Source organism: Mustela nigripes, chromosome 12, assembly GCF_022355385.1.
Source record: "Mustela nigripes isolate SB6536 chromosome 12, MUSNIG.SB6536, whole genome shotgun sequence".
Lineage (NCBI taxonomy): Eukaryota > Metazoa > Chordata > Mammalia > Carnivora > Mustelidae > Mustela > Mustela nigripes.
In genome coordinates, this window is record NC_081568.1 from 47,482,467 (window position 1) to 47,505,950 (window position 23,484).

Here is a 23,484-nt window from a genome sequence, read left to right on the forward strand (position 1 = left end):
TCCCAGTTACCACTACATTCTTTTTCCCCTCCATATTAATTAGTACCACAATTGATGGTTTGGGGGTTTCTTCCCTACTGAATTGGAGCTCCTCAGGAACTGGAGTTAAATCTTGCCCCACAGGCCCTGGGAGTCCATAGCGAGTTGAAGATGCCAGGCTCCAACTAACAGATGAAACTGAGAAAGCAACAAGTCAATTTTCAAAATGAAAACAAAAATATCTTTTATTAATGTGTACCCACAAACGAAACTAGTCACAAAGAGTCCCTCATACTATCATGTACTCATAAAATTATCTTAGTGATTAGCAATTAGTGAAAAGATTGGTTCTGCTACTCCTTAAAGACGTGCAGAATTTCTCAAGTTTAAATATCTTACTTACACCAGTGTCCTAAAGTCCCAAGATAGACTATGGAAAATGGAACCTCAATTGTCTTGAAGGATTGAAAACAAAACTCAATACATTCTACAAGATGGATATACTCACAGGAGGGAATTAAGTATTAACTAAACACCTCCCCTTCCTCCCTTCTCACCTGTTCATCCTCTACAATACACATTTTTCTACAGCATAAAATTAGCCAAATTACAAAGTATCAACTTTTCCAAAAAAGATACATTACTCCTGCTCCCCCCCAAAAAAGTACCATATAGCAAAAAACATATGAATGCAACACCACTGAAATTATTTACTGAGCACTAAGGCTAAATCTATTATTGCAAACTCGACCAAAAAAAAAAAGAAAAGAAAAAGGCAAAAATAAAACCCAAAAAGCTCTTTGCATTTCTGTAGTGTTTTCCACTTTCCAAAGACTAGAAGTAACATGTCGTTGGAATTACTGCTACACATCAATACAATTATGGGAATAGTTATGCAAGATAAGATTAGAAAATGCCAGCAACAGGATTCACCCTAATGTCATCCAGTGTTTCTGTTAAGAGTTAAGACTAGAACTCAGGTCCTAGTCCTAATTCTGTGTACCACCTCCTTCCCCACATGTTCTTACATACTGTTTCACAGAATGTTACTGGGTAGGCTGGTAGACACTGTGTTCACGGGTTTCAAGTAAGTTTTGGAAATGCTGGGTAACATTAATCAGACTCTCAGAACTTTTAATGTGCCATCATAAATCTCCAAGAAGGGTATGGAGAATAGAGCTGTCAGAAATTCAAAGTGCCAGTCACAGAGCAAGGGACAAATGTATGTGTGCAGGAAAGGCGGGGACTAGGGGAGGGGTGGTATATAGCACCATTTAATGGGGCCCTGACTATGTAGGAATGCCATCCAATGTTGCCAGTCTTTCCAGAGAAGCTACAAATCTAGGCTTTAATCTGAAATCTCCATGTTTATCATGTTATTTTGAATTTAAAAGAAAAACACTACAGTTTAAACAATAAATTTCTTGGACCAGATCATTTGGAAAACCCAGTATAGCATGTTTAACAATCCTATTTGCCCATATAACCTTTATTTGGAGGTCCTATCCATGTCCTAGAACCCCACAGACCAAAGCCAAAGATGTTGTCTTCAGAAATAAACAAACATCCTGCCCTCCTAGACCACTATGGAGTAACTCTGAACCCTAAGCAGGACTTCTTTCAAGGTCTACTCAGATTGAAATTAATACCCAGCCTCCTTAACTGTTCATGTAGCAAAGCTTCTAGTGACTAAAGATATCCTCACCATTAGCCTTTGCTTAACTCTTGGAAAAACCAAAAATTTAACTGAACTGTGAAAAAAGGGAATAGCACTGAACTGTTTTTACTATTTTAAAAAAACACCCTTCATCTTTCCAGAACAATTTTAAAATTACAGTTACCTAAGGACAATTTAGAATTTTGATTGAAATTAGTAACATTCTCAAACAACACTGTTACCTTTGCAAAATAACTTTTCTAAAGCAGGAAGCCTTTTAACCTTCCCCCTCTTTTTCTTCTATTTCTTTTAGCCTTTTCCCTTTTTTTCTTTTATTTATTTCTGCCCTGCCTCATTCTAAAAATTAGTTCAGAGAGTATGACAATCATATATACAAATGCTTGGAACTGTGGAACTGATGTAGCAGAAATAGCATGCAATAAATCACAGGGCAACTGATTTTCTTTCCCTGGTATCTACTTGGTCCACTCCCTACCCAGTTCCTTCTAACTGCTAAAACACCTACCCCGGGTCCAGGGAAAACCTTAATACTGTGTATTTCCAGAGTCATGCGAAATCAGATTGACCTGTAGTGGTGAAATCAGATTCACTTCTATTTCCCCATGGGGGAAATAAAGACCTGTGTACCCCTGTGATTTGAAAGCCTCGGCGAACCTAAGAAATGTTAACATTTGGAGTTACAATGTAAAAAAACAAGAGATTATCAGGAAACTGCTTCCAAGTGAAGTCCTTTAAGTCCCACATCAGATCTGCTGATTTTAACTGCTAGTCTGCTTTTCTTGACAGCTTTGGTGACCAAAGTGGTAGCTCTTTCCTCACTGGTGAGCATTCTTGATGGAGATAAGGTTCATATGATCCAAAGAGAATATGTAATTATAAAGTGTTCACATTTGGGAGAAACAGTGAATTAAGTTTTAGCATAAAAAATTAGGACTCTATGGCCAATGAGGGTGACTATACACAGATGAACCAGGCACTCTACCCAACATAACTGACATGTTAGACTATCATTGGAAATTAACAGAAAAATCATTCTAGGGCTTACAAGAACTCTGACATGGTGGTATCTTGTCATTGTCTCCCACAGTTAAGGACATAAATCCTTAGAGGGCCACTGGGTCTTAATCCATGACATAAACATTGTCCTCAATAATGTAGATATTGTCTTCTGCTCGGATGCCCACTTCGGCTGCACTTTGCAAAGCTCCAGTCCGAGGGTCATTCATGCAAACCATGCTACAGAAAGAACAACATGAGTCTTTTAGGAAAAGCAGACCACCTCTAAAGGATGACAAGCACATTCATGTAGATGCAGGCAAGGTTGGGTATCTGCAACTCCCAGAGCCCTATGAAGTGAATAGGAGATCCATATTATGTTGTAGGAGAGCCTTTTTAATAAGGAGGTAGAAGATCCAAGCATTCTCCTTGAGAAAACTCATGCGATAGGATACAAAAATGGAAAATCTAAGAAGGCTGGTCTCAGACATCAAACTGAAGTCCTAAGTCAAGCTGCATATTCTCAAGAGTAGCTAAGAAATGGTTTGGCTTCTGTTTTTCTAACTGTGGACCATACCCTTCTGGAGAAGGTGATTCAATTTATTTAGCGGTCTACACCCTGCATTTAGGATAAACCCAGAACACAAAATGTATCAGAACATGTTAAATACAGTAAAATACTATGTGTGTACTGGCTCATGGTGTCAGCAATCTCACTGTTTCTGTGATTCGAATTTGAAAGCCATGGGTTAGGCAACGTTCCTGACACATACAGTCATACGGTAAGTGTACAGAAAGGTCATGTGTGCCATCTGGATACAGCTGCTGTTTTATAACTGGTCAAGAGTGCCTGTTTGCCTGCCCAGAAATGTTCATGGAACATACTGAGGCTTTACTCAGCTCTGATCTTTAAGCAACCACTCATACATGTTTGAGAACAGGTTAGGTGTGAGGAGCTTAAAAAGAGTCAGTGTGATGGAACCGCAAAAAAAAAAAAAAAAAAGAGAGAGAGAGAGAGAGAAAAGTCACAAAGAAATGCTCAGGGTTTTTTGCTCTTTTTTTATATTTATATTTTTTTATATTTTGCATTTTTATAAAATGTATTTTATATTTTACTAAAGTAAGTATTTTCTTTTATCATTAGGTGATAAAAAAAATCAGCCATTAAAAAAAAGTTAGCGGTGAAAGGACAGAGATCAGCTAAAAGGATGCTGTGTGTCATGCTTTTCTGCGGAATAGGAGCAACTGCTTTCCTCCATTCTTGGACGCCCATAGTCAAAAGCTTCTCTAAGTATGGGTGTGGGACTCTAAAAGATCAAAGACTGAGTTTTTTTTACCTGCCATGTGGTGTGCCTTTGGATGTCACTTAACACTTCTAAACCCATTTTCCAGTCTGTCAGCTGACAGTAAGTGCCTCTCTCGAGGGTGTATTGTTACAACAGGCATAACTGCCGTCATAGAAAGCATAGAAAGCGCCGAGCATTGTTCAAGGTGCATTCAGCAGATTGGCTCATGTAATTAACTCAGATCTAGGAAAGACTGGGGGCAGTCAGTCAATGAAAGAGAACTAGAAATAATGTGCGGCAATCTAAGAGGGATGGGTTTTGAATTGAAGACCTTGCTTTAAGGCCCAAGTTGTATGTACCAAACGAAGCAAGCTACTTGGATTTGGAAGTTAGTAGCAGCTTCCTACTATTACGACTATTCTAGCAGAGGACCACAGACCATATGCAAGCAAAGGGGATTTAAGTTTTAACTGTGCAACAGGATGGATTTACAAAAATTGTAAATTCCATTGCCTATGGGTCTAGATAACCAACAGCCTGGAAATGGAACAGCAGGGGAAGACAGGAACTATAGAGTGGGAGGCACTTGCCTCACCACAGTGCCTTTGCACTTCTTCAGCCTGGAGTTGTCGTCTTCCACATCTTTACAGAGCTGCCTTCTGTTCCTTGGGACTCCCACAAATAGCCCATTACCTTTCTTCATCTTCCCCCATGGTATTTGTCTAGAAGCATAAAAAGGACTCTGTTTATTTGCTTATGGTTTTCTGTCTGTTTGCTCATCTCTTTGAAATATAGCAGACCCTCAATAAACAAAGCAGAGTGAAATTAAAGAACAAACCAAGCAACTCATTCAAATGTTCTGTCAAACAAAATTTGTGATCTCCTGCTCTAAGAGGTTAAGACTGAGGTGATCCTTCTGTAACAGGGGAAATTTCAGAGAAATATAGAAAGATATATCACTAGAAGTTGTGTCTAACAACCATTAAACCAGATTTAATGGCTCATTAAACCAGATTTTCAGAGCTTAGGAGAAAAAGAGAAGGACAGAGAGAAAGCTTTCTTTATTTTTGGCAGAGTAGAAATACCAAAACGTACTGATACAAACTCTTTCGAACTTACTTTAGTTGTTCCAGCTTGTTTCTTACGCAGAAATATTCTAAATTGGAAAAGAGTTGAAGAGAAAATTAAACACTTTGAGATCTTTTTTAAACAAGTATATTATTTCTATTACTTTCCTATGAACAAAATCTGCACAGAGATAGAGCCTGAAAAAATAAGTTTAGAAGGAAAAAATGTTTTTTAAAAAAGGGAAAAAAAAAAACCCAGACTGGACAATTTCCAAATTACTCTGGTAACTCCTTTTGAATCAGTAAGACCCAAAGACATCTCTTAGTATAAAGTATTTCATTTTCATTAATGGTTTAGTATATTCACCCACATGCCCAGGCTTACTTTAACACAATTATTAATAATTGAATTTCATTTAAAAAATGAATCTTTCATAGGAGACAGGCTACATACACACATACCACACCCCAAGTGCAAACACAGCCACACACACACACACACGCACACGCACACGTGAACATGCAGAAACCACACACACACACATACACACACACAGCAGACACATCCTCAAACACAACTGCTGGATGGCTACCTTTTTTTTTAAAATTTTATTTATTTGACAGACAGAGATCTCAAGTAGTTGGAGAAGCACAGAGAGAGAGAGGAGGAGGAGGAAGCACGTTCCCCGCTGAGCAGAGAGCCCAATGCGGGGCTCGATCCCAGGACCCTGGAATCATGACCTGAGCCCAAGGCAGAGGCTTAACCCACTGAGCCACCCAGATGCCCCTGGACGGCTACCTTTTGAAGCCCTTCTAGCCTTAGCCCTGAAATCAGTTTCTTGTCCAATGTTTCATCTGCCTCTCCTGTTAAGTGGGTCTTGTAAAACTCAACATTATCATCCCTCATGGGGACAAACACTGGTTTCTGAAAGGAGTGAACAAAAGGACTGAACAAATCATATATATAATAATGGCGTGTTGCCTTCCAAATCCCAAGTCTACCCAAAACAGTCTCATTTCTTTAATATTTAATTCCATCTCTGGAGAATTTATATTGCATCTTTCTCTTTATAGGCCAGTAATTAAAAAAAAAAAAAAAGAGAGAGAGAGAGAGAGTTTAGAAAACAGAAATGTATGTGAAATCTCAACCACATGGCTGTTGGCGTTGAGAACCCTTGCTCTGTTCCCACAGATCCCTGAAGTAACTTACTTTTGGTAATCACGACGACCAGCACAGCGAACAATACCACAGCAGTAACACAAATGCCGATGTACAGTCCCTTACTGGTGGTCGTCCACGGATTCTGTGCCAGCAACACATGCTGAGGAAACATCGGTGCATCGAAAACACATCTTGTTAGAGTTATGGATACAAGACATTCCTTAAGGGGCACCTGGGTGACTCAGTCTGTTAAGTGTCTGACTCTTGCTTTCGGCTCAGGTCATGATCTCGGGGTCATGAGAAGGAGCTGGGCATAAAGCCTGCTTAAGATTCTCTCTCCTTCCTCTCTCTGCCTTTTCACCTCCCCCCGCCCCGCCCTGTCCCACCCCACTCCATGCTCTCACCCTCCCTCCCACCCCCCAAAAAAAGACGTTCCCTAAAATAATGAACTTGAACCCATCTATCTTTGCTGGCCCTTGGCTATTTCTGGCTCAAGAAAGGTAAGACCAAGCTCTCTGAGACGGTAACCATATGGTGAAATTCAAAGACCATTTAAAAATTCAAAATGTATTTGGGGATGGTAGAAATGTTTTATATCTTGAGTGGGGGGTATTTACATAGGCATGTGCATTTGTCAAAACTTAAACTGTATGCCTCAAATGGGTATACTTTATTATAGGTAAATTGTACATATTTTTAAAAATCAATAAGGTATTTCCATTAAATATATCCTGATACAAAAAAAACCCCACAATTTTTGTTCATATATAAGCTGGCCTGGTGATGGTATCTGAATGTGCTAAGTTACTGAATCTGGTCTTTGCTTAGAGACCTTTTTTTTTTTTTTTTTAAAGCTGTAATTCAAGATTCTTTGTCTAAATAAATGGACTTGAAAGTAGGTATTCACAGACATGGCCCTCATTAACAACTACCTGAGATGCTGTTAGCTGGGTGGAGATGCAGAAATTTGTTTAAACACCCTAGTGCAGTTTGTAAGAGCTCACCACGTTCTGGAATAAGCCTGAAATACGCCAAGCGTCACACTCAGCCCTTTTACATAGCTTAGCTCTAATTCTAAAGACATCCCAGTGGGTAAGTATTCAACAGAAAAGAAGACCAGAGAGAAGTATCAAGTCTTTTCCTGTATAAAAGTTTAATTTCCGGAGTCAGGATCCCCTCTCTTCAACTTAGTTGCTGTGTGACCTCAGACAAGCTATTTAGCCTCTCGGAACCTCTGTGTTTGTGTCTGTCAACTACAGATTAAACAGGGTTCTTGGCAAAGCTACTTTCATGTACTCCCTGATAATACTCTGAAGAAGGTAGGGGATAAGGGAAAGTAATTAGTGTTTGGGCTTAAAGGGGAAATGGCCAGGGTCTGGGAGGTTAGAGTGGTGTTGTTGTTACTTGACCAATGTTGGGGGGGAGGGTAAAGCGGTTAGATGTAACATGGGGCTGCAGGAGGGAGGCTTTGCTTTCATTTTTAAAAATACGACATAAAAACTGAATGTTCATTTTAGAATGTGCAGCTAAGCATGAAAAAAGGTAAACTAAAACCAACCATAAACCTAACTTCCAGCACAAACACTATTACTATTTTTCATTATATATTCTTCTAGAACTTTATCCTCCTAGTGTTTCTCTTAACAGAAGCAATTACTATATTCAATATATGCTACTACACACACACACACACACTATTTTAACAGTTGCTTTTTCCCCTTAACAATCAGTACTGTCTTCCCATGTCAGTAAACACACGGCAGTGACTACATTCTTAACGGCAGTATGCAGGCACGCTTAACTAAGTAATTAATCCGTTATTGTTGAACATGTACATTGTTTCTAGCATTTTCATGATTATAAACAGCAACAATTAGAACAATTTTTCTCATACATCTTCATGTACTTGTTCAATTCTCTCCTTAAAATAGAGTCCAGAAAGCTGACCTTCTGGGTCAAAACATATGTTGCATGATTTCAGGATGTGGGGGATAATACCTCTCAACATCTTCAGAATCGAGACACAAAAGGCCCATGATTTCACTGCTGCCTGTTGTGAATTTGCTTCTAAATCGCTACTACTCGCTCCTAACCATACCTGTCTACAGGGAACTGAGATCAAGAACAATTTCACCACTCAGAAGGTTATTTTTGTCTCTTTTGTTTTTGTTTTTTTTTAATCCAGCATTAAGTCTAGCCACATAGCAATAGAAGAATCATTTACATAGTGGTTGTTCCAACATTTAGTAAGTATCTACAAATTCTACCCATATCCATCAGATCAATCAGTGCCCATGCCACATAAGTTGTTAAAAATTTTTATATCACTCCTATGTAGTATTACCACTGAGGTATGTGCTATAAAGCCATCTGACGCCTTGCTAAATAACCCCACCATGCCCGAGCTTGAATTTCTTTTATCATGGCTGTGTTGTCATTTCTCACTACTTGAGACCAGAAAGATTATTCTCACACCTCCAAACTCTTTTTGTTTGCTGTTTCAGAGAGTTATTTGCACATACTAAAAGCAAACTTATTTCTTCCAGAGGAACCAAGAGAAAAAGTCCTACTGATAAACTTGTCTAACTTATTTGCAAAGATGAGACTTTGATGAGCATCATGAGACAAGGACCCCTTAGATTTTTCTCAAGATCACTATGGGAAAAGTATAAGAACATCTTTCAAAGTCACAAGTTTACTTGGGGTGCCTCAGTGGCTCAGTCCTTAAGCATATGCCTTCAGCTCATGTCATGGTCCCAGGGTCCTGACATTGAGCTCTGCATCTGGATCCCTGCTGGGGTCCTGCTTGGCTCCCTGCTCAGTGGAGAGTCTGCGTCTCCTCTGGCCCTCCCCCTTGCTCATGCTCTCTCTCACTCTCTCTCTCGAATTAATAAATAAAATCTTTTTTTTTAAAGTCACAAATTTATTTAAGATGTTAATACCTTAATATGTCATCATACGGGGAGGTTTATGTATAGAAAAACTCAACAGTGGCCTCAAAATGTCTATGAAGGACAGCAATTGGGTTAGAAAAGAATATGAGAATCCACTTAGGCAACTACATGTTCGCTGACATAGTATTTTTGTTCTGGGTGGCCTCCACTCCATTGAGTCAAAGTGTGTTATTTCCTTAATGATAACTAAAGTCTTCCTCGGTCTATCATGTTAACTCCTTCTCCTTAAAGTTGTTCATTCTTTCTTGCTAATTTCTGGACAGGAGAAAGTCTGTAGTATGTGTTATGTATGTTTATGTATGTGTACACAGAATACAGTATCATTTATCAAACTCTAACAAACCAGTCCACCTGTATGAACTTTTCAAATTAATTAAAGTATTCTTATCTGAGTCAAATTATTTTCTTATTTTTTTATTTTAACTAGTAGAATCAATTTGTGGGCTAGTCTTACAGAAATATTCTCTAAATGTAACTTGCTTTCAGGGAGACATACAAGTGAATTCAGCTAATAAAGCAGGAAGAAAAATGCTTACAGTTTGATTGCTATGCCAAAGGCCATCTGAAGATTGTGTCACAGTGCCATTCCCATCTGCTCAACAAGAAATAAAATTAATTATAATTACAAAAAATATTGAATTTTCACTGTAGACACTAAATATATTCACATTGCCTTCCGGTGGTGAAAGAAAAGTTGAATAATAATATGGCGAAATGCTGCAGACACTGCAGAAGTCATACCAAGTTACTAAGCTGTATTAATTTATCCTCTAAGGTTGTGTTTCTTGACCATTTTGTCTTGGACCCTTAAAAATGGACACTGTTGGGGCGCCTGGGTGGCTCAGTGGGCTAAGCCTCTGCCTTTGGCTCAGGTCATGATCCCAGGGTCCTGGGATCAAGCCCCGCATCGGGCTTTCTGCTCAGCAGGGAGCCTGCTTCCTCCTTTCTCTCTGTCTGCCCCTCTGCCTACTTGTGATCTCTGTCAAATAAATAAAGAAAATCTTTAAAAAAAAAAATGGACACTTTGCCATCTTTATGGGGAAAAAATGCACGCAGACACAAAGTTTGATCTACAGAATTAGGGAAATCGCAGGGGCCCATCCTTGGAAGTGAGTTAAGAATGTCGCTTAATGGTAGATAATCGGTATTTTCATGCCAGCTAAGAACCTGTCAATGAGTTTCCAAAGACCACATGCACATCCAAAGATCAGGACCACTCTATTCCCGAATGGACATTACAATGGTTTTATTCAGAATGTGAGTAAAATGTACTAAGAGATCTAAAGCAGGTGGCAATGTAACTTCTCCATTATATGCCAATGTGCCCAGACTTTGATCCAGGAATATTTTATAAAATATGTTACATCATCTGTGAAACTAATATATCTTATACTGCCAAAAATCCTAATATAAAGGATATTATGCCTTAAAGCTTTGACTATTCAAGTTTTACTACGAGAGTTTTGAAATACTGATTTTGTAAATACAGCTAGAACTATAAGCTGTAACAGTACCCCCCTTATGAAATTGTAGAATTGGATGATGTACATTAAGGACTGAACACTATTATTAGGTAAATATTAGCTGTTATTAATTATTACGTTACCCTGGAAGGAGCAGCAGGGAGAGAGAGACGCTGTGCAATGTACCTCCCAAATACCACGTCCTTCTATGATCTTTAACATCTGGGGGCAAGTGCCACCATCACGCCCGTGGGCATGCAGTCAGTGGCAGGCTGTGGAACTGGGAGCTGCCTGTCTCTAAAGCAGAACTATTGGGCTTCCCTAATCTAGCAACAGCAATCAAGGAGACCTGCCTTCAAAGAATTAAGTGAGAGAACGTATGACAGCTTCCCGGCACATCCCTCTATCCAGTGTGTGTGGCGGCCATATGAGCACCAAAATCCCTTCCAGCCCGAATGAACATTCTTCGCTCCTTTGAGTCTTCAGTTCGCTGAAGGCTGACACAGGCACAGTGAGGATTTGGCTCGAGACCCTCAGGCACACCGCCAAGGTGGCATCGATCGCTAAGTCACAGGGGAAGCAGCTGCTCCCATGTCTGTTCCACTGTGGAAAGCTCTACCTTGATCGGGTTTTCGTCCTAGGATTCCCGATTCCGATGTGCTTGCCACTCGCACGGGAAAAGCGTGTGGTGCGGCTGCTTCCCCCTGCTGCTACCTTGTGTTTTTCTTTATTTCCACTTTGTTTTCGTGCCCAGAAGCAGTTCCCACTAAGGATTCCACTTTCAAAACCAAATGTCACCATTATCTAATCCCAGCTGAACAGGTGCCTCTGTGAATCTCGCTGCAGGTCCATTTTAAATTAACCAGCTTCCGGGAATGACTGGCAAAAGGTAAGCCATGGCGGGAAGGGGGAAGGCCCTACTGACTGGAACTCCTGGGCACAGTGAGTCACAGACATTACAGAGGAGTCTTCCAAGGTTGAACCTGTTTGGATTCAGCACAAACACAAGCACAGGTAAACCAGCTCTGCATTACAAAGGGGTTCAGCCTGTGGCACTCCCCAAAATAACCTCTCTGGGTAACGGAATTATCTGAGGCAAATGAGACCATTCAGCATCACCTTTTTCTACCACAGGAAAGACAGGCGAATCTTGGGTTTCAAATAAGCAAAGATTATATGAAACCTGCCCAGAATGGGAACAGTGGGACCAAAATTGGAGAAGACGATAGACAGTCCCAGTGGACATGTGTCTTGGGGCTGGTGCTGATGTCCTCAGCCCATCTCAAAGTGTCCACATGCAAGTCTCACAGGGTAGCAGGGGAGCCTCCTAGATGTACTTAGGGTCTGGGTCTTCGATGAAGCATAAATATGGTTGATCAGTTTGGTTTGGATACTGGAGAGCTGGATTTAATTGATATATGGCTCTGGCCCAAGACAGCAAGCCCACTAATAAGTCTGGAGTAAAGAGCAGTTCATCTGATTAATTAAGAAAAATAGTGCTATGCATGTGGGTGTGCCCAAATCATACAAGCTCCCTGGGCCAGTGAGGTATATGGATGCTAGACTTGAAGAAAAGAGCCGCAGTTGCTATTGTATCTATTACTTACCACCTTTTAACGAGGTATTAGCGTTTTCATCTCATATAATCCTCAAAAGCATCCTACAGGATCCTTGCTATTCCGTCCATTTCACAAATGATAAAATCTGATTCTAAATGAGTAAGACAGGGGCACCTGGGTGGCTCAGTAGACTAAGCCGCTGCCTTCGGCTCAGGTCATGATCTCAGGGTCCTGGGATTGAGTCCCACATCGGGCTCTCTGCTCAGCAGGGGGCCTGCTTCCCTCTCTCTCTCTCTCTGCCTGCCTCTCTGTCTACTGTGATCTCTCTCTGTCAAATAAATAAATAAAATCTTTAAAAAAAATAAATAAATAAATGAGTAAGACATTTTGGCTGACTGCAGTGGCCAGTATCAGCACTCCCATCAGATGTGCCTTATTCGGAAGGCGGTCTTTTACAACGTCTCAGCAATTATCAAAATGTGAGGACTCCCAAGGATCCAGGAAAGAAAAAGGAGTTACCGGTGGGGCAGGAGTACAATGGTGAATCGGTGGGCTGTCTTGTGCTCCTTTCCCGTGGCCCAGTAGGCTGGGTTCCTGCTGTCTGCCTGGCAGAGGATGAAGTAGTTTCTGGAATGAAAAGAATGAAAGAACTGTGCTCTCCTTATAGAGGAACACTCCACCCTCAACAAAAATAAAAAACAAAACTAACATCAGGAATCACCATCCACTTCCCAGCAGTGTCTACAGCCAGCCAGCCCCTGAAGGCATGCCTCATACACACCCACTTCCATTCTTTCCAACTTCCTCTTAGAAATGTACTCAAAGATGGCCTTGAGGCACTAAACAGCCATCTATGTGTGGTGATTTCTGATCATGAAATCTGATTTAGATAATGATCTGGAGAGTTTATTAGTATCTAGAGTTATTTCACAATTTTTCTACTCCTAGGATCTCTCTAAATGTCCAAAGCCGACAACAGCACACCATGTGTAGGACATCTAATTAAGCTTTTATTCCTACAAGTAATACTTTACTTTCAGAGGAATAGGGCATGGGAGTTTGGGCTAACTTGCCCGTTCTCCTCCCAGATAGCCCCATCTAGATTTCCTGGCCTTATTCAAGGTCCACATTATGCATCCACACATTTTTCCAGGAAGGTACACATATGGATCAGCACAGAACACATACGGACATTACTTAATTCCTTGAGGTCTCTTTCCAGGTGACAACACTGTCCAATGTCTGAACTTTGGTGATAATTAACAACTCTCAAAGCCCTGTTCTCAGTGGACCTTGACCTGGCTCCTTCAGCACTGGCACTCTGGTCACTCCTTTTGTAAGACTGATTTCCCGTTGTTATCTGACTCATCTTCAGTTTTGCACCAAAAATCTTCACTAAGAATTTTCCAGTAGGGGCCGGGTTTCCCTTTCCTTTCTAAAATCACTCCTTTCTAATATCTCACCTTACGTGTAGCTCTGATCACTTTGCTCTCTGTGTATTTTCTTAACATTTTAAATATTTCATTTTATATACTTTCCTCACAGAGCACCAGAAATTTTAGACCATGTTAGTGGTGCTGGCAGGATAAGAACTCCCAAACCTGGGCTTTTCTTCACTTTCATTGGTCTTTCTGTTTTCCCTTCCCACAGTGGTCTCCACATTTCAACATCACTCTTTCCTGTGTTCTGAGCTATTTTCCTGCTTCTCTCTAATGCTCAAATCTGTAACAGGGTGTAACTCTGTTTAAGAACTAAGAACAGGATGACAGTGAAGTCAGGTGATCAGAATCGTTACTCAACTTGCACGGATGTGACGATCTCTTGGGCTTAACTTTTTTCCCCAAGTTTGTGTATTAGCGGGCATCTTTTCTCCCTGTCTAAAACAATCAACCCAACCATGCCATGAATATTTTAGGCAACTAGGATACAGAAGAGACACTGAGCACAGAAAGAGCATGGATGGTTTATTAAAGTGGTTTATTAAAGTAAAATAAATGGTGGTTTATTAAAGTAAAGATAAACGTTCCCACACTGGATCTGCTCCAGCACACACCTCCTTCCTGTTCAACTCAACTCAAACTCAGGAGAAAACCATCAAGACAAGGATAAGTCTTAATTAGTACTATCCCTGAGAAGGTCACATGGACATACTGGCCAACATTTTTCTTCTGAATCTTTGCTTTAAACATGCATGTTCACCAAACCAAGGCCACTAATCCACCCCCATTTGCAGGCACAAACTAAGTATTACAAAGCTAAATCGATACTGAGAAAGTCAAGTGTGTTCAGCTGCCTTGAATGAACAAAACTGTTTTTCTTACAAACTTTTATGGCTCCCAAATCCCAGTTTTAACCTAAAGCCCCGTCTTCCAACCTCAGCTCAAGGCCCAATCCTTCAGATCCCTCCTGATTAAATATACATGTGGTTCAATAGGGGTCCAGGGAAATCAGTATGTTCCACCAGATTTTTCTGGCTAAGAGGTTGTGACATCTCTGGTCCACAGAATCCAGCCCCACTCCAAGGGGTCAAAGAGGCTTTACAAATCTCCACTAAAAGTTATCTTTTTAATCCTAGAGATAGAAAGTTTGCACCTAAACTTGTCCTCAGAATGGCAAGCTACTTTTCTACCTTTAAGTCAAATTATTCTCCATCTGTATTAAATTTAAGCCCTTATTTATCAGAAGTTTAAAGTATCAACCAGGTGGTCTGAATGAAAAAAAAAAAAAAAAAAAAAAAAGATGTGTAAGTTCTAAGTCCCTGAAGTCTTTAAAACCTGATGTTTACTTTTTCATCAGTATAAATAGTATCTTTTGTTATTTCCATGCTGCACAAATCAATTAAAGGATGCTGGAAGCAAAACTGTGTAAGCAGACTGACTGCCCAAAGACAGGGTAATGGTATTGATGAAGTTCTAGAACCTAGGTGAGGTTCAGTGGGCTGAGGTCCAGAGCCGATGACCAAGAAAGAATTCTTGAGACATCTTGGGTGCAAAATGGTGGTTTATTAAAGCACGGGGACAGGACCCGTGGGCAGGAAGAGCTGCTGCCCCGGGTTGTGAGGGATGGCAGGTTATGTACCCTGTAGTTGGGGGAAGGTGAGGGGAAGGGAGGTTTCAAAGGAGCTTTCATATGCTAAAGAGGGCCTAGTTGGTGCCGAGAGACCAACCCTGTCTTTTAGCAAGCCATTCGCATTTTTGCTATCAAGCGTCTTTGTTAGTGAGACTTGGGTTTAGAAGAAATTTAACTCTTATTTAGGGCTGAGGAACTGAGTTATTTGCCTCTGGAAATTGTGCTATTGATAAGGTAACTTCTTTGTTTATAGATCTCTAGGACATTTGCAAAGCAAGGGAGACTCCTGTCGGGCAAGGTGTGATCTCTGCAAGTTAACTATTTGTTTCTTCGGGTGGTCAGGGGTGCCTGAGGAATGCCACACACATTACCAAGGGGAGGGGAGCCGGTGGAGAGGGGGTGCAAGGTGCCAGCCTTTGTTTTGTTCTTAGCCAGCCTCGTGCTCCCTCATCAGTATGAAGGATTGTTCAGTGAGGATGTCAGATCAGGACAAATTCATCCAAACATAAGCGCTGTGCTCATGGCAGAAGGCACAATCCAGCCATTAAAAGTACATTCCCAAAATTCAAATTAATGGAGATTCAAGTAGTTTCTACCCATGTAACTTTCCACAATGAACTCAGACTCTGTGCCTTAGTTCTCACAACTATAAGAAGGGACTGAATCACACGTATAGTGCATCCGGGTCATCATAAGAATTAAGAGATATAATACTCAAAAAGTACTTAGCATGGTTCTGTCACACAGGAAACAAAGAAAATGTTAACTTCACTGAAATTTCACCCTCAAATGGAGGTCTGGCTTTAGAATGGTCTAACTGATCTCTACTCACAGCTCCTTGTAAGAACAGAATCTCATTACCTGGACCCTTGTTCTCTGACATTCCTATTTTTTTTCTCAAAAACGTGGGCTCAACTGGGCCAAATCCACTCCACCCTCATTAGATGTCTATTAGATGTCAATGATGTGGCTTTTTGGGGGGTGTTGCTAATAATCAATGCCCTGGAGAATCTGGCCAAAAGCTAGGAGTTCCCTTGCTCTAAAAATGATTATCTATAAAAAGGTGCATATGGTTTTGTAAGGGCCTATTCAGCCAGAGCGGCCCCACCCCGGTTGAACTGCCATTTTGTTGTAAAACTTAAATTGACCTTGCCCAACCCCCCACCCCCCCACCCCCACCCCTGCCCAGGGGAACTTATTTAAAAGCAAGTCCAGGTAACCAGTCCCAGGTAACAAAGTCCAAATACTAGGGTGGGTCAGGCCAGGTGGAGGTATTCAATCAGTGGGGGTGCACACTGGGCCCCGCCCTTTGGGCACCTTTTGGGCGCCAATTCTGAACTAGGTGATAGGCTGGTTCAAATGTCTACTAGGGTAAATTGTAATTCAACTGGTCGCCTAGCATCACTGTGGAGTTTCCTGTGTGTATTACAATCTCATTGACCACCTGTGTGTGGCCAGGCCCAACCACATGGCCTTTGCTCTATAAAAGTTAGTCTGAAAAGCAGGGAGGGGTCGTCCTCTCTGTAGGGGCATCCCCGACCAGTCTGGCTGACGGTCGGTCTGATTCTTGAGGCTTGGCACGAATAAAGCTTTGCTTGACCTTTGCTTTGTATCAGTCTCGCTCCTTTAATCATGGGGTACCCAATTTTGGGGGGACCGAACAGTTTGGGACAGGGGTTCACAGACCCTGTGAAGCCCATGCTTGGAACCCAGGTAAGAACCTTTACCCTAGACTGTACTTCTGCCTTAACACAATGCCTTGGACAGGCTACATCTTCTCATTAGAAGACTCGGGGCTCAAGAAACACATTGGTTTACCTGGCTTGAGGTTCTGCGTGGGTGCTGGCGTTGAAGAAGTAGAGGTAAAGACACTAGGTGACGTTGGAACACTGGTGACCTCGGCTGGAGTTAGAAACCAACATGAAAGCAAGGATTAATCAAGCAGCAAGAAACAAGAGCCTTGTGCTGGGCCCGTGACTAACACAACCAGTGAGAGGCTGTCCCTGGGCAGAAATTAGGCATTAATCTTCCCTGAACTGAGAGTTCTTGTCATCGGTTAACTAGAATCTGTGACAGAGGAAGGCTTTGAAGACATACTTGCAAAAAGGAAGCAGCTGCACTAAAACGTATATATTTAGGGAGGTTCAGAGGTGAAAAATGTCACCTGGGATTTACACTGAAGCACTTTGAGAAGACCAGTCATGCATATCAGATTTATGTATCTCCATAAACATCTGTGAGGTAAGGAAAATGTCCAGAGCCTGGAGCAGCCTTTATCCTCTCCGTGGTGAATGACTAAGACTTCAGTAGGAGTTCCCACACCTGGAATGCTTGCCAAATAAATAGCATTTAGTCCAGTCAGGCCTGAGGGTGACATACGGACAGAGGGACCTGCGTCCTAAATGAGGACTAACTCACAGCCATTAGCATATGCCAGATGAATCACACAGATAAGTTACATTTGGTTAGAAGGTAAACTAGACCTTTTACAGTTCCTTCCAACCTAAAATATAACAACAGCTAATACCATACCATCGTTGACTTTCCAGATTCTGCGGCGGCATAGGATTCCAAATCACTTAGTGGGGGTATCAGAGCTACCCAGATGGAGCGAAAACCAGAAGTTAGCCCCCACACAGGGCCTGGCACTAAAGCAGGGCTAAGGAAGGACTGAACCAAGAATGTATACTTTTGCTCTCACTGGGCACCCTTTTCTCTGCAAGAAGTTTCCTTACATCTTGACCTAACTACAAAAGAAAACCACGTCTCTTAAATAGGGTTCACTTGGTTTGCGAACTTTTCTTTCTGAAAAATGCAATTTAATTTAGAATCTGAAGAGGAAAACACTTTTTCAACAAATATCTGTGAGTGTCGATCATAGACAAAGCATTAGTCCCAAAGCAGACGTCAGCGAAGTTTCTGGAAAGGTCGAGTCAGTTAAGCTTTAGGTCTCGGGGGTACTTGCTCCACTCCCCGTTCAAGGGAAGCCACCAAAGACAATATATATGCATGGCTGCTCAAATAAAAATGTGTAAAACAGTGGGACTATTCTGTAATCTGATCTACAGCCCTGATCCCCAGGGCTAGGGTTTGCTGACCCTGATCTAAGTTGTAGTTAGTGACTCAGGAAAAGAATACAATCCAATCCCCTCCTTCCGGTTTAAAATCTAATCTGCAGGGGGAAAAGCACACATGCAAAACATCTGATCAAAGGAGAGTAAGGCCAACAATAAAGAGGGGTAACCTAATCAAACTGTCTAACCAGCTTGTTTTCTTCAGTTGGTAAGTATTTTCCCCAGGCTGAAGGGAGCAAACTGTACTGCAGATGCTGGTTCTAAAAAAGCCTGAACAGAAGTTTGAAGAGTAAGCTTAGCCAGTGAAAACCACAAGCAAACTTAAGCAAAGAATTGGTTACTGGAGGCAGAGTCTCCTTGGCTCAGTTACAGACCCTCTTCCCCCTTGACAGAGCACCGGCCTTATAAGTGCCCACCTACTAAAGAATTTCGAAGCACTTTAAAAGTGTCCTACTCATTTCTCTACTAGGTCAATTCCTAACATTCAGCCATACCAATAATAAATTTTACAAATCCAAGAAAGTTGTAATCATAATCCCTTCTCCACAGAAGAAGCCTCTGTCTAGAGCACACGATTATCACCAGCCTCTTTTGGCTTCCCTAAATTGCTTCCCACAGTTGGTTTCCCCCGCGGTCAGCTAGTTTCTCCATCAGAACTGACCTTATGTCGCTCGTCTTCACAAAAGAAACAAACCAAGTCCAAAAGCTGGGAGATTGCAAAACCAAGTTCCCAAGTTCCTCTTAAGAAAAGAAAGAAAGAAAGGGAGGGAGGGAGAAATAAAAGAGAGAAAGAGAGGAGGAAGGGAGGAAGGAAGGAAGACACAGAGTTTATTAAGGCCACAGGTATTGGGTTTTATTGCCAGTATCAGAGCTTAGTGGTGGGAAATGCATTAGGAAGGAACACCAGAAACTGGGAAATCCCAAAGAATCCACTCTATTTATCCAATGGTAAAGAAAAGGAGGATTTTCACATCAAGACACATTTTTAAATTTCATCAAATTCTTAAAATCAACTGGTGAATAGTCATTGGGATGTAAATGTTTTCATATTGCAGTATCGTCACTTTAATTTTTAAACAAGCAACTTCATGATAGGATATGAAATATGCCTCAAAAAATCCCAGGCAGGGCAGGGGGAAGGATGGAACTATATATCCCTTTACAATGTATATGCAACTAGACTGAGCTGACGATTGTCATACCTGGGTGCTATCCCTACTTGACAAGACCTCGTATTATATTACCTATTCTATATGTTTGAAATTCTCCAAAACAGTTTTAAAATGTTTAGGACATTGGAAAATTCTTCTAAAACATAATCTCAGAGAATAAAGGGCAGTTCTTTAAGTTAAGCAAATTCAGCTTGGTAAGAATGTTCACTCTATTTCACAATGGAACATTAAACAAACAGTAACCAACTAGCATTTTTTTAAATTTATTTAAGACAGAGAGACAGAGATAGCACAAGTGGGAAGACAAAGAGAAGCAGGCTCCCTGCTGAGCAGGGTGCCCAATGCAGGGCTCAATTCCAGGACCCTGAGATCATGGCCTGAGCCTAAAGCAGACAGTTAACTGACTAAGCCATTGAGGCGCCCCTGAACCAATGAGCATTTTTTAAAACCTGCTTTAGGAGATAGTTTGCGAACTGGGAAGATCCTCTCCCCTATGGTCTTGCTCAAGATTGGTTCTGAATACTTCATTTTATACCAATAGAAGTTATTCTACTTTCCAACAGTTACTGAAAAACAAGACTCAAGGAACCTCCCCTTTCCCGATTAAAGGAAGAGAAAGTCACTACCAAACAGGAAACATCTCAGTTCACCCACATGAAGTGATCAAAGGAAGACAGAAGACAAGCTCACCTGGCTTTATCTCCAGCGACAGGGTGCGTTTCATATCATTGAACCACCCCCTGTGCTCAACACGGCAACAGTAGAGACCACGGTCAGTCTGGGCCACATTCTCTATGGTCAAAGACACATTCCCTCTTAAAATGTTTCCCTTTAGCTTATAACGTGGGTGTTTCCGAACGGTGACATGGGATCCATTAGTCCAGACCACTTCATCGGAGCAACGGGACATGGGACAGGCCCCTCGACCCCAGCACATGGTAGTGACTCCAGGGGCTGTTGAGTAGGTGCAGGGCAGCGTGATGGAGTGACCCACCACGCCAATCACTTGAGTGTAAGAAACTACAGCATCTATAAATAAAGAGAAAACAGAGCATGAGGACTCCATCTTTTAACTTTACATGTATTTTCATGTTTTATTTTACATAGTTTATTTCATTTGTAATCATAGGACTTTGCATCTTGAATTTAAAAATTTTTTGTAAGCCTTTTTACATTAACATACTCTTTAAAAGCATTATTTATTTGATATTTGTGGATAAAATATAATTTAAGCTTTTTTTCCCATATTTAGGATTGTTTTCTAACAGCACAGACGTCTAAGAGAAAAGCTACCAGGACAAAAGTCACCGATATTTTCAGCCTCTTGATGAACGTGGCCAAATTTCTTTCTAAAAGGTTTGAACCAATGACACTCCAATAATACATGACTCTGTATTTCATTCTGTGTCTGACAGGTATATATGCTTATTCAGTAGGTAAGACTTGTGGCTTTCCTCCTCCCCCAGATTCAACCACTGCCTCAATTGAAATATGTTTGAAAAATTCCATTGCATCGTAAGTTTTAATTTTTATCCCAACTTTTTAAACGGCTATTGCAAGTGAAGTCACTGCACAACACCTCTCTTGTAAGAAAAGCCGAGCTCATGTTTTGTTTAAAGCATCACTGGCTTTCATCTGCAACAACATGGATGCAACTAAGCAAAGCCAGTCAGAGGGAGACAAATACCATATGCTGTTATTCATATATGGAATTGAAGAAACAAAATAAATGAACAAAGGAAAGAGAGAGAGACAGAGAGCAAGAGAGATTAACCGAGAAACAGACTCTGAATTATAGAAAACAAGCTGATGGCTACCAGAGGGGAGGTGAGTAGAGGGATGGATGACAAAGGTGGTGGAGACCAAGAGCCCGCTTATTAGGATGAGCCCTGCGTAATGTACGGAACTGCTGAGCCACTTAGGTACACCTGAAATGAGTATCACACTATGTTAACTATACTGGAATTAACATAAAAAACGGATTTAAAAAAAGTATTATTGGTTTAAAGGCAGAAGCCTAGTAAACTCTTCAGAAATCAACTTTTAGAAAATAGGTTTTTCGGGGCACCTGGGTGGCTCAGTAGGTTAAGTGTCTGACTCTTGGGGTCAGCTCTAGTCATCATCTCAGAGTCACGAAATCAAGCCCTGCATCAGGCTCTGCGCTCTGAGATTGAGATTGAGATTCTCTCTCCCTCTCCCTCTGCCCCTGCCCCTGCTCACACTCTCTAGCTCTTTCTAAAATAAATAATTTTTTTTAAAAGAAAATGGGCTTCTAATACTTCTAGAAGGAACTGCGGTTTACCATGGTCTTTAGAATCAGTCTAAAAAAATCCAACAGACCCCACCTCGTAAGTTGATACTCGCCCCACAACTGCGTGAGGCCCACTTCTCCCATGAAAACAGAGAACTGGAAAATACTCAATCATATACTAAATTATGCCACTTAAAAACAAGAAGTCTCTCCTGGAACAGTGGTATAAAAACTCCATGATGCCAAATGCAGTCAAGGTAGCCCTTAAAAGAAATCGGGAATTCCCCAACCAGTTATATTTAGAATTGGGCTATGACTTTGGGAAATACTCTGGAAATAAAAATGCTCATGGTTACATAAAATAAGAAAGTAACTTTTTCACTGAATTCCTACAATATTTTATTTTGCCTAATATCATTTTTTGATTACAAATAAAATTTGTTAATCATAAAAATCAAGCTATGCAATGTAATAAGAAATGAACTTTCGCCCATACTTGGACTTCTGGAGATTATTGTTTTTTAAATTTCAGATTATGTTTATTCCTAACTTTGTGAAATAAAATATATTTAAAAGAAACAGTTGCACATGATTTAAAAAAAAAATACCAAAGGACACAAGATAGTTTAATGAAGGACTGGTATCCTTTCCATCTGAGCTCAGTCTCCTCTCCCCATCCCCCCCAACTCATGCTAACACTGTTACTATATTTTTACATACACTTAAGTAGTCCATGCTCATACAACTATCTAACCCCCTTTCTGTTTGTTTGTTCAAACGCAAATGGCAAGATATGACACACAGTTTATCATACCTGGTTCACTCACCCATGGATTTTGAAATTCATAGCATTTAAGCAATTTCTTTTGAGTAAGATTTAGCCTGGATCTTTGCTTACCAGCTGACCCACTAGCTCCCACCAAAGCCCAAGCACATCCATCCTCCTACACCACACTCGCACATCTCCTACATTCTCCCATCCTCAGGGCTTCCCAGACCCCAGCCCACCTATTTGCTTACCCGTCAGAAGTAGCAGGAGGCCTGAGATGGCTACCCAAGGTTGCATGATGGTTACGGCCTGAAAGACAGAAAAAGCAGACTGGTAGGTGTGCACCTCCCCAGATGGTCTTGGAACAAGTATTAATTCTGAGTTTGCAACTTCTCCTTTCACCCTGACTGGGTCAGTCACATGAGCCTGCTCCGTTAGCGATGAGAGACCAAGCACAACAGCTTCAGGTCTCCGTCAGCTCTGGGATGGCTGATCCTTCTGCACCTTGCAAGGGACAGCAGACCCTCAGGTTCAGCTCCTTCCCCAACAGAGTCCAAACTGCCCCCTGATGCTGACACAGGGGATAAAGGGAGCAAGCAGGAAGGAAACCAGAGGCAGTTTCAAAGACAGAAACTCTGGGCTCTGTAGCTAGGATGGTCAGTGCCCAGTCTTCATCATACTGTCAAGTTTGCCAGTAGCAAGAATTCATAAAGACTGTGAATCACTGTGTCCAACCATTCATGTTACAGGAAGTGATGACTCAGACTGTATCTTACTGAGTGATGACAAGAGAATGCTTTCAGGAAGCACATTCTGGACCAGACTTCTGATCCCAGGTCTGCCACCTGAGAAGTTGGGGATCCCTGCGGGTTACTGAGGCCCTCCAAGCCTTGATTTCCTCATTTGTAAAAACAGCTCTAAAAATACTTGCTCTGTCTCCCTCAAAGGATGGTTATAATGAGCAAAAGGGATGTGGGAGACCTTTGAAAATGAAACCTAAATATG

General features: G+C 41.2%; 1 protein-coding gene across 2 annotated transcripts; it reads right to left on the reverse strand.

Moving 5' to 3' along the window:
* Positions 1-206: 206 nt before the first annotated feature.
* Positions 207-23,199, reverse strand: HAVCR1 (hepatitis A virus cellular receptor 1). Of its 2 annotated transcripts, XM_059417236.1 has the most exons (8): positions 22,731-23,187; positions 20,150-20,488; positions 17,032-17,115; positions 12,664-12,771; positions 9,659-9,714; positions 6,217-6,328; positions 5,059-5,095; positions 207-2,893 (listed from the first exon to the last, which is right to left on the reverse strand). In XM_059417236.1, exons 1-8 carry the CDS (start codon positions 22,774-22,776, stop codon positions 2,779-2,781), a joined length of 897 nt encoding a protein of 298 aa, XP_059273219.1. In that variant the 5' UTR covers positions 22,777-23,187; the 3' UTR covers positions 207-2,778. The 2 variants fall into 2 exon arrangements, with proteins under 2 accessions (XP_059273219.1, XP_059273220.1); XM_059417237.1 differs by lacking the exon at positions 17,032-17,115 and having other exon boundaries at positions 22,731-23,199.
* Positions 23,200-23,484: the final 285 nt, after the last annotated feature.

Coding starts and splice junctions, on each gene's coding strand:
- HAVCR1 (XM_059417236.1), bottom strand. CDS start 22,776: ATGCAACCTTGGGTAGCCATCTCAGGCCTCCTGCTACTTCTGACGG. Junction 17,116..20,149: donor GTCGCTGGAGATAAAGCCAG/GTGAGCTTGTCT, acceptor TTCTAACTCCAG/CCGAGGTCACCAGTGTTCCA. Junction 9,715..12,663: donor ATTGTACTCCTGCCCCACCG/GTAACTCCTTTT, acceptor CTTGTTGAGCAG/ATGGGAATGGCACTGTGACA.